Raw genomic sequence first — 17,495 nt, 5'->3', positions numbered from 1 at the left:
CTTTATTTTATTTGGTGCCAGTACAGAGCTCAAACTCAGGACCTCCTCATGCTCTTGTTTAGCTTTTCTGCTCAAGGCTGGCACTCTACCCCTTAAGCCACACCTGTGCTTCTTGCATTTTTGTTGCTTAATTGGAGATGGTTAGTTGGATTTGCCTGTCTGGTCTGGCTGCTGAACCTCTACCTTCACATCTCTGCCTCCTGAGTGGCTATTACGAGCTTGCACTGCTACAGTCAGCTTTCTTTTTCATGATCTTTCAAACAGAAAGAGCATAGGTTGGCAAGGCTGCTGGTAACCCATGTGACTGTATCTCTGTGCCAACTAGGAATCCCTCCTCCCCTCCCTTCCCCCACCCCTTGGTATTCCCTCCCGCACTATGGATACACCTCTTTCACAATTCCAAGTATGGAGGCAGGTGCAGAGCCTAGGGTCAGCCTTCAACTGTCCCAGTGCTCTTCTGTCTGGATACCCTTGTGCTTATGTTAGTTCCATAGACTGTCCAATTTTGGGATAACCTTGGACCTAGAGAGGATGGTGTTACATGCAGGTGTTTCAAAGATCTCAGGTAGACCCAGTGCTAATGGACACTCAAGCCTTTCAAGGGCTGGCAGCTTCATTGCTATTTGTGGCTGCTGAGGGAGGGGTGTCCTTGTCACCCACTCAACCAGTGTGAGGTACAAATCTAAAGGAAAGAGGCCTGACACACACATAATACTAATGAGCTACACCTCCCAGTCCAGGAGCCCCAGAGAGCTGCTTGGGACTTGCTGTGTATGTGTGTGTGTGTGTGTGTGTGTGTGTGTGTGTGTGTGTGTGTGTGTATGCATGTGCGTGTGCCTGTGCACATAGATGGTGGTATTTGGGCTTAAACTCAGAGCCTTCTGCTTGCCAGGCAGGTGTTTTAGCACTTCAGCCATGTCTTTGTCCTTTTCCAAATAATTCTCATCTATGCCCTGGCAAGCTAGGACCACAGTCCTCTTATTTAAGTAACTGTACAGTTGGGAATGACAAGAGTACACCACCACTCTTAGCTATTTTATTGGTTGAGACGGGCTTCGAACTGTGATCCTCCTGTTCTCAATCGCCAGAGTAGCTAAAACAGGCAAGAGCCACCTCTCCTGGCCTTGCAACCACTTTTGATGGTGTCATTGTATCTCAGCTCATGACCAATGTAGGAGGAATTGTCTGCAACCAAATTCAGTGAAGATGGATGCTGAGAATGGTGTTTCTTGAATTTGTGGAAGAGGCTGCAAAGTCCTCATGATGGTCCTGGCATTCAGTTAAGAGGTGTCACCTGACAGCTTAGGGGCCTAGGCTGGGTGGAGCCATTTATCAAGAATATCAATTCATATCAAGAATATCTAGCAAGCTGGACTCTTGGCTCCGGAGATGTAGTGTCCAGCATTTTAAGAAGGTCAATTAAGAAATGTTGATGGTAGTGTGGCTAATGACAGTCCAAGAGGGACAATGCGGTGGTTGGTGGGGGTGAGCAGATGCCTGTTCCTGGAATTGGAGTGTCTGAGGAAAGAGTGGTGGAGGAAACTTAGGAGCACAAGCCATAGAGCCCATGGGAATTGAGCAGCAGTTGCAGCTGTGTGGCCACGCTGTGAATGGAGGGCCGGGCCCATGCTGGGGCACCTGCATCTGCTCCATGCATCTGCAAACAAGATGCTTTGCCCTCCTGGAGCTGACAGAGCCTCTGCCCTTTTCTTGCTCTCCACGTGGGGAGCCTAAGGTAGAAGCAGCAGGATGGTCCAAATGCGGGTCATGTTCCATAAATCTGGATTTGCAGCTGCTAGAGCTGGGCCTGCCCTGTCTCCACTGTGAGGGGACCTCGGGGAGCAAGCTGGCAGCCCCTGCCTGTCTCCACTGTGGGGGAACAGCGGGGAGCAAGCTAGCAGTCCCTGTCCCATCTCCAACGTGCGGGGACCTTGGGGAGCAAGCTGGCGGTCACTGCCTGGCTTCAGAGCCACGGTTACAAGGAGGCACCAAGCCCTTCCGAAAGTCTATGCTGGCCCCAACAGACTTGGCTGAAGGTCAGAAAAAGGCACTGTGGAGAAATCCAACAAAGGGGGCTGAGGCTAAATGCAGCAGTTAGAACAGGGTTTTCTACTGTCCTGTTTTGTGTTGGTACTGGAGTTTGAACTCAGAACCTTAGCTCATGCTTGTCTCTTTTTACTCAAGGCTGGGACTCTACCACTTGTGCCACATCTCCAGTGTGACATTTTGCTGGCTAATTGGATATGGAATTTCATGACTTCTCTGCGTGGGCTGGCATCAAAGCTTGATCATTAGATCTCAGCCTCCTGAGTAGCTATGTTTACAGACATAAGGTTTTTTTTTTTTTTTTTTTTTTTTTGCTACACCCACTTGTGAAGCCAGAAATTTAATAAAGCAATGGAGATGCTAATTGATATGCAAAACCAGTCTAGGGTTCCTAGAAAAATCTAATGATTCTCCAGTTCATCAGGAGTGCAGAATTAAAAGACAAGTATGGAAGAGATGCGGGTGAACACCAGCCTTTTTTCCCTTTCTAAAACCTACATTGGGGACTGGGGATATGGCCTAGTGGCAAGAGAGCTTGCCTCGTGTACATGAGGCCCTGGGTTCGATTCCCCAGCACCACATATACAGAAAATGGCCAGAAGTGGCGCTGTGGCTCAAGTGGCAGAGTGCTAGCCTTGAGCAAAAGGAAGCCAGGGACAGTGCTCAGGCCCTGAGTCCAAGGCCCAGGACTGGCCAAAAAAAAACCAAAACACAACCCTACATTGGGAAGCTTCACAAGGTTTGCGATTAAGAAAAGAAAGAATATTGCAATCAGCAATGTTTGTCTTTCACACACTGGATATTTATTATTAGAAAATAGCTTCTCTCAGCTGTCAGTACCAAACAAATTACAAGGAGCTTGCTTCTCAACATATTGTTTTTCCTTCTTTAATGATATTTAAATAAACAGCTCACAGGTGCATGGAAAGTGAAACACCCTTTCCCTTTAAAAACTGAATACTTGAATGAAGTTTAGTACAAAGCATCCTTCCCTATGACTTGCTCCACAGTCATTTTGATCTCTCCTTGAGTAAGAGACATGAAAAAGACCACTCAGGCTATCAAATAGCCCCAAAAGAACCCACTGTAGAAACTGGGAAACAGAAAACTCACCCGAATAAAACCCATCCAAACCAAGAAACCAGTTTTTACATTGGTTTTTTGATTTTGATTACCATCTAAGTTTAATATATATTTATATATATTTGAAATAGTAATAAAAAAAGGAAGAATTTAATTGCATCTTCTGAGTGAGACAACCTTCCTCATAGGTTAAAGAGGTGTTTGGAAAATTCCATACAGTATCTGCTAAATAAACATGTTTGGCAGCTTAGCAAGTATCATACCAGTGCAGCATCCATGATTTGAAGTCAAAAGCCTTTACTTTCTTCGGGCAGATGAGGTGTTGCTTGGGCAATGTGTTCCCATGGCTCTGGTGTTCTTAGACCCTTAGGTTAAGGATGGGCCAGGGGTGGCTCAGTGCACCGCCCCAGTGCAGGCCCTTCCAATCTCCAAACAATGAACCAACCAAGCAGTCACACAGAGTGTCAAACAATGGTCTCCTTTGAGTTCCTCTTGACTGAGTGGAGGCCCAGCAAGGACTGCTGGTTGGAGGGTATGTTGACAGACTTTGGAATGAGGAGAATCACCCTCTGATTGGTCCGACGCCATTCATTATATAGTCGACAGTGGTACCTAAATGACACCTGGGGGAGGGAAAGGTAAGAGAAGGTATATAGTTAGAAGGTCGGTAAATGTTTAACCAACCCAAGAAATAAGTGCATCACTGAGCAGCTTCTGAGAGCTGGCAGCAACATGGCCCCAATGCCAGCAAGCTGCTCCAGCACCAGCCAAGGGCAGCCCGGGGGGAACATGGCGGGCTAGCCCGGTGGCTTCCTTTGCTCCTCCACATACTGGGCATTATCAGGATATAAACAGGAATGTAAGGTTCTTTCTGAGCTAAGATTTAATTTGGGGCTGGTGATATGAAATTGGTTGTGAAGAGGCATAGCTGGAGACAGCAAGGCAGACCCAGTGGCAGTCCTTGTCTAATTAACCAGCAAAAGTGTTTAGATGAGGCGTGGTTCAAGTGGTAGAGCACCAGCCATGAGCAACAAAACAGAGCTTGAGGCCCTGAGTTCACAGCCCCAAGAGTGCTCATTTCCTCCCTCCAAACCTTATATTTTCTTATTGCAACACTGCTTTAGACTTAAGCCTTTCTTACATAATTACAGTCTATGCAGTGAATAAATTGTTCCATAACTCTGCCCCAAAAGACTTGTTTTTATGGGAATACCTAGAATGAGACATTTGAGACTGTGTGTTTTGGAGAAAGCTGATATAAATTGATGGCTTGTCTAGAAAATTAAGTGTACAATTTTGAAGATGAATTTTAAAGAATAGGGATAGGGCTGGGGTCTGTGGCTCACATTTGTAATCCTAGCTACTTAGGATGCTAGAAGTCTACTAGACTCCATCTCCAAAATAACCAGTAAAAAGCTGGGCTGGAGCCATGGTTTCAGTGATAGAACACCAGCTGAGCAATTGTAAGGCTCTGGATTTGAACCCCAGCACCAACACACCCGTCCTCAAAAAAAGAAATATGTGTGAGTGTTTCTAATTGGAGTGCATCTGGATACCTTTGTCAGTGCTAGGCTGCTTAACTGCCTAGGGGCAGGTGGGCTGTCTAGACTCCAGGAAGGGATCATGGGAGTCAGGAAGTAGGCTGACCCTGTGTTTTGAACTTAGTGTTTCTGGAAGTAAAGGAGAGTCCAGTCAGGCCTTAATCAGAAAGGGATTATTAGCCTCCTTGGCAGGATGATAAAATTCAGGGCCACTCACTCCAATTTCTGAGGCGAGGGAACAGATGCCACAGGCCAGGTGCCAGAGACATTTGGGTGAAAATGGAAGCTTTTAAACCCCACACAGATGTGCTGTCTCTGACAGGCCCCGAATATGCCAAAATGGATCCGGTTGTTTTCAAAGCTTAATTCTCTCCTATCTATTCTGTCCCATGGCTGCGTGGTGCTCTGGGTGAAGGGGGGCAGGGGGTATGTGGAAGGCCTGTGGCTCAGCGCCAATGGTTGAGAAGAGTGAAACGCAGGCGAGTACTAATGAAGAACTAGCCATGTACGAAGTTGAGTCTGGCAGTGCTATAGGAAAGCTGGACTGTAAATCAAGAGCTCCTTCTCCACAATGCTGGAGAGCTGTGCATACTGAGCTTCGGTAATTCAGAAGAAGCGGAGGTACACAAAGGCAGCTAGCTGCCTACAGGCTCCAGTGCCAGGAGCTCTGGGCTTGAGCCCTTCTCACCCTCCACCTTGTGGCCACCTACTTGGGAGGGTAAAAGATAAAGAGCGACCATCCAGGAAATGCACATGAAGAACTTAGCACAGGACCTAGCTCTCAGTGTGTCCCTCCTGCTATCTTTTATATGTTAAATATGGAAAGGAAGAAGAAAAAGAAGATAGTTCTGTGACACTCCTGATAAATAGGAAAATGGGGCTGTGTATGCTAGGAGAGGGATAAAGAGACTGCCTAGCTCTCAGCGTGGTCACTGACTGGCTTTATGAGAGGCTCCCGGAGTTGTTAGAATCAAAAATGTTGCATCCCACCCAGACCTTAGGAGTCAGAGAACTTTCATAACAAGATCCCCAGGTGCTTCCAATGAGCAGACTGAAGAAGCGCTGCTTTCTGAAACACCGATGTCAAGGACTTAGCAGGTCTCCCTGTTCCTTGGCCAGGAAATTAAAACTTAAAAAGGAAAAATAGAGGAAAGAAAGCAACCCACTTGTGCAGACAAGTAGATGATACCCTACTAAGTCATTTTAATTGCTGTTAACCACTACTGTCTGCAGGCATTAGAAGAAAGCATCTTATGAAGATGACTCCTTCACAGGGAAAATAAAGGAAGTTGAGCCACTGGCAGAGAGCACAAGTCTGAAGCAGCCCCAGGCTAATGCCTGCCAGGCTCTAAATATTCCAAGACAACCCCTCCCAGCAATTTCTTATCTTTGAAAAAGGGAGGTTAATTTAGAGACATAAAGAGACAATGCAGAAAAGACAACATAAACCCAAAACACACCATAACAATAATGTTTAGGAGCCTCCTTAGATTGTTCTTAAGTTTTGAGGCTTTAATAAAGGAGAGAGCAGGGAGAACATATATCTGGCCATTAATAATAATAATAAAAAAAGAACTAGCTCCCAACTGTAGCTCAGTCTGCAACCCCAGCTACTTGGAAGGTGGAGATTGGGAGGATAATTTTTCCAAGGCCAGTCTAGGAAAAAACTGATGAGCTCTCCCTGCCCTCCAGAAGCCAGGCATGGTGGTATGTGTCTATAATCCCATCTATGTATGAAACAATGGGTTGTGATCACATGAACGGGGGTGTGGGGGGGGGGGGAAGGGAAGAAGAGGGAGAAAATGTTAGTGCCCACCTCTCCCGATCAGGGAGGTGACCAGGCTGTAGTGAATCAAGTTTTGCTGTGAGTTTTGGCAGACAGCTTTTTCTCTGGCAGCCATGGTGCTCAGAGATGCAGTCTGGACTTGGGTTTGCCTTCCTGCCATGAGCTCAGCTCACTCATCTTCCATACAGCGCAGAGGAGAAAGGGGCTGTGAAGAAGAAAGTGGCTGTGGAGAAATTCTGTCCAACCTCCAGTCTGGTAGGGACAGCATTCTATTGCAGCCTCCTCCTTTACAATAAACATTATTACTAGTACTATTATTATTATTAGTGCCAGTACTGGAGCTTGAACCTAGGGTTCTCATGCTCTTGCTTAGCTTTTTCACTCAAGCCTGGCATTCTACCACTTGAGCCAGATTCCACTTATGAATTTTTATTGGTTAATTGGAGTTAAGACTTTTGTAGACTTTTCTGCTCAAGTTAGTTTTGAACTGAGTTCAGAGCTCAGTCTTTTCAGTAGCTAGCATTATAGGTATGAGCCACCAACACTCAATTTACAATAAGAATCTTGTTTTATGTGTGCATGCCAGGCCCAGGCACTGTCACTGAGCTATTTCTTTCCTTTCTTTCTTTTTTTGCTCAAGACTAGTGCTCTATTATTTGAGCCACTGCACCACTTCTGGTTTTTGTTTTTATTTTTTTGCTGGTCCTGGGGCTTGAACTCTGGGCCTAGGCACTGTCCCTGAGCTCCTTTTGTTCAAGGCTAGTGCTCTACCACTGGAGCCACAATACCACTTCTGACTTTTTCTGTTTCTGATTAACTGGATATAAGATTCTAACAGACTTTTTTTCCTGGTCTGGCTTTGAACCATGATCCTCAGATCTCAATCTTCTGGTAGCTAGGATTACAGTTGCGAGCTACTGGTGCCCAGTCACTTCTGGAGTTTTGAGTGGTTAATAGAAGATAAGAGTTTCACGGGCTTTCCTGCCTAAGCTGGCTTTGAACTGCAATTTTCAGATCTCAGCCTTCTGAATAGGTAGGATTACAGGGGTGAGCCAGAGGCACCTGGCTACAACCAGAATTGAAATGATCAATCCATGTGCCCAGGTGTCATCTTTGAGGATCAGAGTCATTCATTTACAAGTTCCATGTGGGCACTGGCTGCAGGATGCTGACACTGGGGCCAGCACCACATCCACTCCATGCCTTCAGAGGATGCCCATCAGCTCCCAGATCTCTGTCTGCCCCAGATGAGAATAGGAATGTTTTCTGTACCCTCTCCTGTGGGTGGCAGCCTAGCTTCCCAGATGCCAGGTGTCCGTCAGAACACAGCAGTCTGGGGGAAGGGCAGGGCCCCCAAGTTTGTTCAAGATGGGCCCTGGTGTCCATGTGAGCTGGGAGAAGGCTCAAAGGCACTGAGGCCACAGTGTGAGTGCTTGGCTTTGAGGCCCTTCCAGGAGCATCCTCTGAGGAGCAGGGCTGGGAGGGAAACAGTGTTTGTTTATCTGAGACATTTTCACAGCAAATTTTCCTTAAGCTTGACAGCTTGTTTACCATGGGTTCCTGCCGTAGGGCAGTTTCCAAGTGCTGTCAGTTCTGACTTACGCCATGGCTGCTCAGTGCAGCATTTATTGAGAAGGAATTATTTTCTGTATTCAATAACCTGTTCCTGAGCGGACACCACAGCACGTTTCTCACATCAGTCAGAGGGGAGAAATGTCTTTCTTTCCCCACTGCTACTTTGCATTTTGTGAGTGTTGGGGAACCGGGTGAGGCTGGAGAAGGAGTTAGGAAGCCACAGAGACAAGTCTAGGCCCATGCTGTGCAAGTTCTGGGATGTATATTCTCAGATGTTATCTGCCAAATCTTCTCAGTAACCATTGATCTGGGGTTATCAATGATTTTCTCCAAGTACAAGAGGAGGACTGAGGAGAGATTAAATGTCCTATTGAACATTGTAGCCAATGTTGGTAGCTCATGACTGTAATCCTAGCTAATCAGGAGGCAGAGATCTAAGGATCACAGATGGAAGCAAGCCCAGACACATAGATAAATGCTGGATGCTCTTATCTCCAATTAATCACCCAAATCTAGAAGTAGAACTATGGCTCAAGTGGAAGAGTCCCAGCCTTGAGCAGAAAAGCCAACCAAGAGCACAAAGATTTGAGTTCAAGCCTCAGAACTGGAACAAAGAAAGAATGACAGAAATACATACATACATACATACATACATACATACAGAAAGGAAGGGAGGAAGGAAGGAAGGAAAGAAGGAAGGAAGGAAGGAAGGAAGGAAGGAAGGAAGGAAGGAAGGAAGGAAGGAAGAGAAAGAAGGAGAGAAAGGTATGACTATTAGTATGCTAGAGCTTGGGTTACACATGTTGCCTTTGGATTCTAAGTGCTTCCATCGGCCTTGCAGGCATGGCAGGATGAACCATACTAGTATTATAGCCATGTCTGGTTTGCTTCTCACCCAAACCTTTCACCTGAGATGACATGCAATAGGGGAATCCATTTCTCTAAAAGTGGTTTTTCTATTTCTTTTCCTCCTTACCACCACTCCCAGTTCTTTCTTGTTAGGTAAGTGTATACTTTGCTAAACAGGTTTGCATGAAGATCTTAAATTGAGTCTGAAAGCCCAGTTGTGGGTTTCATCTCAAACTATCCTTCATCATAAGGACTCTTGGAAGGAAAAATCACAGACTAGAAAATGTCTATATATGGTACAAATTGATGATTAATGATGAGTTGCCAAGTACTTTTCTGGGTGTTCTTTCTTCACAGTCTCACCATACTGGGGGGAATGGGCTATGACTGCCATCACCACTTCATGGATAAAGATACTGAGGTCAGAAAGTCAAATGACTTTCCAAGGGGTGCAGACAACATGTAGTTAGGCTCTCTCTCTCTCTCTCTTTCTCTCTCTCTCTCTCTCTCTCTGTCTGTCTGTCTCTGTCTGTCTGTCTGTCTCTCTCTCTCTCTCTCTCTGCCTGTACCAGAGTTTGCACCCAGGTCCTCAAGTTCTTTCGTAGCTTTTTTTTGCTCACAGCTGGTCTTGTACATTTGAGTCATGCCTCCAGCGTAGCATTTTGCTGATTAATTGGAGATGGAATCTTGTGGAGTTTTCTGCCTAGGCTGGCTTTGAACTTCAACATAGGTCTCAGTGTCCCAAGCAGCTAGGATTACAGGTGATTCACCAGTGCCTACATAGAACATATTTTTTGTTGTGTTGGTAGTGGGGCTTTTGAACTCTGGGCCTGGGCACTGTCCCTGAGCTCCTTAGCTCAAGGCTAGTGCTCTACCACTTGAGCCACTTCCGAATATTTAATTTCTTAATTCTAACCCTTCTCATCACAAGAGAAACTTCTAGAGCAGTGTCGTTGCTTGTTTAACAATGGAACAGGACATACTTTGGAAGTGTGGACATCTTTAAAGGAAGCAATGACTGTTTTGTTTGTCTGGGAAAAGAATGTTTAAACTAACAACATTTGGCAATGCTCTAGCATTAGAACACAGTCAGTTTTCTAAAGCTCAAGTCAGGATCCTGTTTCTGAGACTGAAATGTTCCTCCTTTACTATCTGAACACCCTCTTAGGAGGGAAAGGACAGGGATGGCACAGTCACATGATAAGTTGTGGGAAAGTGAATAGGGAGGGGAGGGAGCATGCTGACACTTGTGCTATGGGGATGGGAATGGAGACACTTTAGACAGGAAATACCTACTGCTTAACAACAGAACATGCTCAGAGTAGAAATGAGTGTGGTAGAAGAGTACTGCCAGGAAGCCAAGGGCCCTGCTTCTGAATGTATACTAGAAGACAGTGATGCCTTTCCCTACAGCTCCCTCAGGGAAGCATAAAGCCAGAGCAATGATTTGCACTTTGTGGGTGCTGTCACTGGTGCCACAACAATCATTTTGTTGTATGAAGCTAAAAGAATGAAAAAGAAAAGAGAAAGAAATGTTGAAAATTTCTTCCTGATATAGAGGCAACACTTATTGGAAAATGTCTTTTCTCTGGTGGAAGCTTCTCTGTTGGATAAATTAGTGCTTTTAACACACTCAATATTCTAACACAGAATAATCATCAGGGAAAGTGCAGCCCTACGTCTACTGTGTCAGATGGAAGACAAAGCCCACCAGCTGGAAGGGTTCCTGACACTTGCAGCCAGTGGCAGCAGAAACCAGTGTATCATTCATAATATTCTATAATCCCAGCAAAAGTGATGAACACGTGCAAGAGATCTTTATGACCTAGAACAGATGAGTTCTAGTCTAGCAGTGACAAATGTTGAAGATGTGTGTCTTTGATTGTGGTTCTTTTTAATTTGATCTGTTTTTCCTAACAGTTCAGACAGACAGACAGACAGACACACCACTTTCATACTTCCACACCAGCATCTGAACATCTATTTCCAGTAGGCAGGAGTGAGGGCTAGGAGTAAGAGGGAAGGCCATGCCACCGTGAGGCCACCCACCACTGCTGGCCTAAATCTGGGCCTCAGGCCATACTTACTAGTGTCCAAAAGAGGTAAATGGTGAAGAGTGCGACAGTGAGTGCAATCAGTCCCACGGCTTCGAGCCGACTACTAAAGTGCAGGTGGTCCACGGCACCCCGCAGGCACAGCCAGCCTGAGATGGTGGCCAGAGGGGTGATAAATAAGAAGCACACCATGTCTCCAAACAGAGTCCGCTTCTCGTGCTGGGGGCCAGGATTTCTGAGCCACTGCCAGAAAAGAGACAAAGAAAAAATACAAGGAGAAGGTTAAACACTGGTGGGACAGATGCTGCTCTATGGGTGTCTCTGATGTCAGAATCAGCAGAAAGGCACTTCTGTCCTGTTCTGACCCAATCAGGAAGCGTTCTGGGCCCCTGAATAAGAATGCTTATGATAATAACAATGACAGTTTACAAGGTCCGTGTTTTTTGTGAAAAGACTCCAGTACCCAGGCTCCTATTCTGAATCATAATGATCGCACACTCTTGAAGGTGCTAGGATTTGGATCAATGCCCCCCAAAGGTCTCTAGTTAAAGGCTTGGTCCCCCAATTGCATGTCTGGGGAGGAACTGTGGACCTTCAAGAAGTGGAGATGAGAGGATTGAGCTGAGGTTGTTGGGACCCTAGCTCAAGATGTGACCACTTGCTCTGACACATAGTTCTGCCATGATGGGCCACAGCCATCAGTCCAATGGAGCTGCTGACTTTGGCCTTGAACATTCAGAACCATAAGCCCACATAAAACTTTTCTTTATAGGTTAATTGCCTCAGGTATTTTGTTGCAGTCATGTGAAACTGATTAGCTCAGAAGGTAACAGCTAAGGTATGAGAAGTACAGTCATGTGACCCTAGGAATGTGTGCAGAGATTGAGCCCCACAGGTCTGGTTGCTCAGATCGGGCACATTCTCAGCAAAGGTCTGTCATTAGGACTGGCTCTACACTGGCTCCTGAAAACCGAGGTCCTGGGACACTATCTGAAAAACAAACTCAAATAAAGACAGGGCATGTGGCTAAAAATGAGCCTAGCAAGTGCCAGGCCCTGAGTTTAGACCCCAGTACCATCCATGTGTCTGTCTGTTGGTCTGACTTGGATACCAAGACAATGTTTGGTGCATATTTCCATGAATTGTTGCTATATCCATGAGATTTCATTGGGAAAGAATACTGGGAGGCTAACCAGACATAGCTCTGCACCTTTTCCTTTTGCTACATGAACATAACCACAGTCTAACAGGGCTCCTAAGTCTCTGTGAGTCCTTCTCATGATCCATAAAGCCTGCAGATGGTCTTGGGGACTGTCAACACAGAGGGAGGCTCCTGACTTCATAGATTCAGGAATTCCCTTTCGGTGGCCTTGAAGACCCTGAGCCCCTTCACTTAGGATTGCATGTGCCATTGCTGTGATGCTACCATCTTGCACAAACCAACCCCAGAAAGGACCAGGGAAATCCATGCTTCCTGCAAAACTAAAGATGAGCACTTATGGTTAAAAAATGAGGAAGGGAGACAGAGATATTGTCCTCCCACTCAGGTAACCAATGAATAGCTGATGAAATGGTCCTTTTAGGGTATTCTATGAGGGACCACAATGTAATCCCATGCTTACCCACCAGTGCCAGGAGGCTAGGTAGATTTTTTTCCTAGATTAGCATTCAAACAGGAGCCCACACAAATGACTTTCCATCTCACTGCCCCAAGTTGTAATTGTGGAGGCAAAGTTCCATGCAGGAGAGGGGTAAAACACAAATGATGGGGCATAGTGGGGTGACCTTGGTAGACTGCTGTGTGCACACACACACACACACACACACACACACACACTCACTGATCTGGGGACTGGGAGCTTTCCTTGAACTTCTTTTTGCTCAAGGCTAGTGCTCTGCCACTTGAGCCACAGCTCCCTTCCAGCTCTTTTCGGTAGTTTGGTAGAGATAGGAGTCTCACAGGTTTCCTGCTTGGACTGGCTTTGAACCATGACCCACTGGTTTCAGCCTCCTGAGTAGCTAGGATTATAGGTGTGAGCCATTGACACCCAGCTAGACTCTGCTTTTGTCTTGTTCCCACCAACAAGAGTGGAGCATTGCTGGGAATATGGCCTAGTGGCAAGAGTGCTTGCCTCCTACACATGAAGCTCTCGGTTAGACTCCCCAGCACCACATATATGGAAAACAGCCAGAAGGGGTGCTGTGGCTCAGGTGGCAGAGTGCTAGCCTTGAGCGGGAAGAAGCCAGGGACGGTGGTCAGGCCCTGAGTCCAAGGCCCAGGACTGGCCAAAAAAAAGAGTGGAGCATATGCCCAGAAGTGCTGTTTGCTAAACAGGAGCACTGCAGACTATGAAGTGGTTTGGGCAGCATATCTTAGAAATCCATTGGTGGGAAGAAGAGGACCACCAAGGGGTGATAAGAGTGACAATGACTGAAAAAAGAAGGGAAGAAAGTGTCCTGTTTGAGGGTGTAGAGAGAAAGAGAGGTAGAAAGGGCGAGCCAGATGAAAAAGGTGTGGCAGATGCTGAAGTTGTGAAGAGAAGACTTTGTGGGAGGCTTTCTTGGGTGTTTGCCTGGATCCCTAATGCACCAGCTTCCAAGATACAGACCTTAATGGGCCAAAACAGCCTCTTCAATGATTGGTGTTGGATAAATTGGATCCCTGTCAATATCAACTCAGAATGGATCAACTACCTCAACATCAGACCTGAAACTACTACAAGGCAGAATAGGAAAAGCAGAACTTATTGGCACAGGCAGGATCTTTTCTTTCTTCCTCCCTCCCCCTCTCCTTGCCTCCCTCACTCCTCCCTTCTCCCTCCCTCCCTCCCTCCCTCCCTCCCTCCCTCCCTCCCTCCCTTCCTTCCTCCCTCCCTCCCTCCCTCCCTCCCTTTCTTTTTGAACTCAGGGACTGGGCACTGTTCCTGAGCTTCTTTTGCTCAAGGCTTGCACTCTACTACTTGAGACACAGTGCCACTTCCAGATTTTTCTGTGTATGTGGTCCTGAAGAATCAAACCCAGGGCTTCATGCATACTAGGCAAGCACTCTACCACTGAGCCACATTCCCAGCCCAGGCAGGAACTTTCTAAAGAGAGCTCCAGAGGCACAGCAAATAGGAGAGACACTTGACATATGAGATTATATCAAGCTAAAAAGTTTCTGTCCCACAAAGATCATAGTTTCTAAACTAAATGGATAGCCAACAGACTGTAAGAAGATCTTTACCTGTTATACACCTGACAAGAAGCTCAAGAAACTAAATCCCTCCCCTCAAATTAATAATCCAATCCAATAGAAAAAGGAGCTAAATAGAGACTTCCTCTTGGGAGTAAAAGTAAAAATGGCCAATAAGCACATAAGGAAATGCTCAGCATCCCTGGCCATAAAGGGAATGCAAATCAAAACACCACCAAGATTCCATCTCACCCCAGTAAGATTGTCCAGCATTGAGAATTCAAACAATAACAAATGCTGTCGGGGATGCAGGGAAAAAGGAACCCTATTGCTCTGTTGGTGATGTACAACCACTTAGGAAGGTGGTTTAGATATTCCTAAAAAAAAAACAAAAAACAAAAATCTAAACATAAGCTGGGCCCTGGTGGCTCACGTCTGTTATCCTAGCTACTCAGGAGGCTGAGGTCTCAGGATCACGGTTGGAAGCCAGACCAGGGAGGAAAGTCCATGAGAATCCTACCTCCAATTAACTACTGTGGGACATGCCGGGAACTAGCTGGCCCAGCCTGTTTCCCAGCCCTGGGGCCACATGTGGCTAAGATGGCACCTGACAGTGAACCCAGAGGCGGTTCTGTGGGCTGTGATGAAAAATCAGGCCGCCTCCAGGGTTGGTCCCCCGCTTTTCCGCCTTGACTGACAGCTCATGCCTCCCCTTACAGTCCCTAGATAGGTGCACACCCCTCCCCTTCCTGCCCATCTTTGACCTGATTGGCTCCTGTGCCTTATATTAGTTACACGTGTTCCCCCCCAATAAATGAGATCTTGCACCGACTTGACTCCCAGACGCTCTGATTTCCTCCGGTGAGGAAGGGCTGGGTGCGGGGGTTTGTTCGGTTCTTTCCTTTCTTGGTTCTTCCGGTTGTGGGGCGTGTCTTCCCCATCTCTCCTGCAGATCGGGGTGGAGGGGTGGGGGTGGGGAACGGGCGACAAACTACCAGAAAACCATTACTCATGCTGTGGCTCAAAGTGGTAGAGCACTAGCCTTGTGCAAAGAATTTAAGGTACAGTGCTCAAGTCTTGACTTCAAGCCCGTGACTGACAAAAGAATAAGCAAACAACAGCAACTACAAAATAGAACATAGAACTAACCTATAATCCAGTGATACTCTTGGGCATCTACCTAGAGTATTCCAAGTCAGGTACCATAAAGACAGTTCCACATCCATGTTTATTGCTGTACTATTCATAATAGCCAAGTTATGGAAATAGCCCAGATGCCCTATGATCAAGAAAATGTGGTACCTATATTCAATGGAATTTTTATTCATCCATTCAAAGGAATAATATTTTGTCATTTGCAGGGAAATGAATGGATATAGAACAAATCATGTTAAGTGAAGTAAGTCAGGCTACGAGATAAATGGTGCATGTTTTCTCTCATTTGTGGAAGTTATATCTAAAATACAAATATGCATGATAATACATACAGGGCTCAAAGCACTTACAAACAAACTGATTAAAGAATGGCATACTTAGGGGAGAAATCTAAAAGCGTAACTCTTCTGAACAACTAATATACTGTTTCTCCAAATGAGTACTAGGAAGTGGAAACATGTTTTGGAGGAAGGCAAAGCCGATAGGGAGGCACAGGAATAGAAGAAGGAAGGGTAAGCAAATGCAGTCATTATATTCAATATTTAACCTGAGGGTAGAGACAAGAGGAGGTAAATGGGGGAAGAATGAAGGAAGTAGTGACATTAACCAAGAATCATTGCACTCGTAACCTGATTTATGGAATTGAAACTCTTTTGTACAACTACTTAATAATAATTCAAAAAATGAGCTGAATACTGAAAGAAGTCAATCTCAGCTAGAGAGGACGTAAATAAACATCAAGACTCAGGAAAAGGGAGCTTATTTGTTAATATAAATGCACCATTATAAATATTTAATATAAACAGCCTGGCTATCTTAGACCTCTCAGCAATTTCAAAGAAGCTCAAAGCATTATTAACATTTTCTTGCTTAAATATTAGGAAGATCACTATGAAGCGGAAAACAAATATGTTATTATTATCCAACTTTTGGAGACACTCAGCAAGGTTAAATGATTGCTTCAGGTGATTCAGAGGCTGAAGTGTGTGTGTGTGTGTGTGTCCCCAAGCATATATGTGTGTACTAGTACTGGGACTTGAACTCAGGGCCAGGGCGCTGTTCCTTAGCTTTTTTGCTCAAGGTTAGTGCTCTACCATTTGAACCACAGCTCTCCTTCTGGTGCTTCTCATAGACTTTGCTGCCCAAGCTGCTTCACCCTTCCTTCTTAAGATCTCAGTCTCCTGAGTAGCTAGGGTTAAAGGCATGAGTTCCTGGCAAGCTCTAGGATCTCTCTTATTTTCACATGTTAGTAGTGGAATATTTGAACATTAAAATTATAAGACAACATACTGGTCTACGTAGTTCTATGTACATAGCTAACCTCCTGAACTGTAATTTCCCTTTCTTTGGCTTAAGAATTCTACACATTTTATTAAAACTAATTTATTACTTTACTTATCTCTGTGGTTGTTGACACTGCCTAATGCAATAATTTAGAGTTGGAAGGAGGTAATTACAAATCAGTATTTACTTTGATGTAAAATAAATGCACAGGATGTTGCTCAGTAGTAGAATACATGCTTTCCATGCATGAGGCCCTGGGTTCAGTCCCCAGCATTCTCACTAAGATCATTTTTTAAAAAGTAAAACAAACATTCAAAGGACAAAGTAGAAATTATTTATTTCCAGTTTAATTTTTTTAGACTAGTGCTCTACCACTTGAGCCACAACTCCACTTCTGGCTTTGATTTGGATAATTAATTGGAGATGAGTCTCATGGACTCTCCAGTCTAGGCTATCCTTGAACCATGATCCTCAGATCTCAGCCTCCTAAGTAGTTATGATTCAGGCGTGAGCCACCAATACCTGGAGAAGTTTTTCATCTTTTTAAATTATTATTTGATCTTATGTATTTCTGGAAAATTTTCAGGCTGCTTTATATATCTACAGTCACCCCCTGCCTAGGTTCTACCTTATTAAGAAAATTTTGGGGAGGCTCAGCCTCCTGGGGTTGTCTGTATTTAGGTAGGGCTCCCTTAGTACTATTGTGGAAAGTCTATCTTCTTTCAAATCCCAAGTGTTGCTTATCTCTCAGACAAATGCAGGCCTCTGAGCAAGAACATCCCTGGTCATCCACCATTGGAGAGACAAACATTGCCCTGAGCCAGTGAGGGGCACCGTCAAAATACCTAAACACATTCAGAAAGGCTGTTCATTTAAGTAGAGAAAATCTGATTACAGTTCAAATTTCCTACAATAAGGAACAGTCTAAATAAATTATGCGATGACTT

At 45.2% G+C, this 17,495-nt stretch overlaps 1 protein-coding gene across 1 annotated transcript in view; it reads right to left on the bottom strand.

The window, feature by feature from the left end:
• Positions 1–2,768: 2,768 nt before the first annotated feature.
• The window catches only part of Marchf3 (membrane associated ring-CH-type finger 3), a 116,009-nt gene continuing 101,282 nt past the window's right edge, over positions 2,769–17,495 (bottom strand). Inside the window, exons 4-5 of the mRNA XM_048357677.1 lie at positions 10,968–11,177; positions 2,769–3,752 (exon numbers count right to left, since the gene is read on the bottom strand). Of these exons, the coding sequence (XP_048213634.1) occupies positions 3,594–3,752; positions 10,968–11,177 (369 nt within the window). The 3' untranslated portion in view covers positions 2,769–3,593. The remainder of the gene's footprint in view (positions 3,753–10,967; positions 11,178–17,495) is intronic.

This window comes from Perognathus longimembris, chromosome 11 (genome assembly GCF_023159225.1).
Source record: "Perognathus longimembris pacificus isolate PPM17 chromosome 11, ASM2315922v1, whole genome shotgun sequence".
NCBI classification, from domain to species: domain Eukaryota; kingdom Metazoa; phylum Chordata; class Mammalia; order Rodentia; family Heteromyidae; genus Perognathus; species Perognathus longimembris.
The sequence above is the reverse complement of the archived record's forward strand: the minus strand, read 5'-3'. Positions and strand labels throughout refer to the sequence as shown.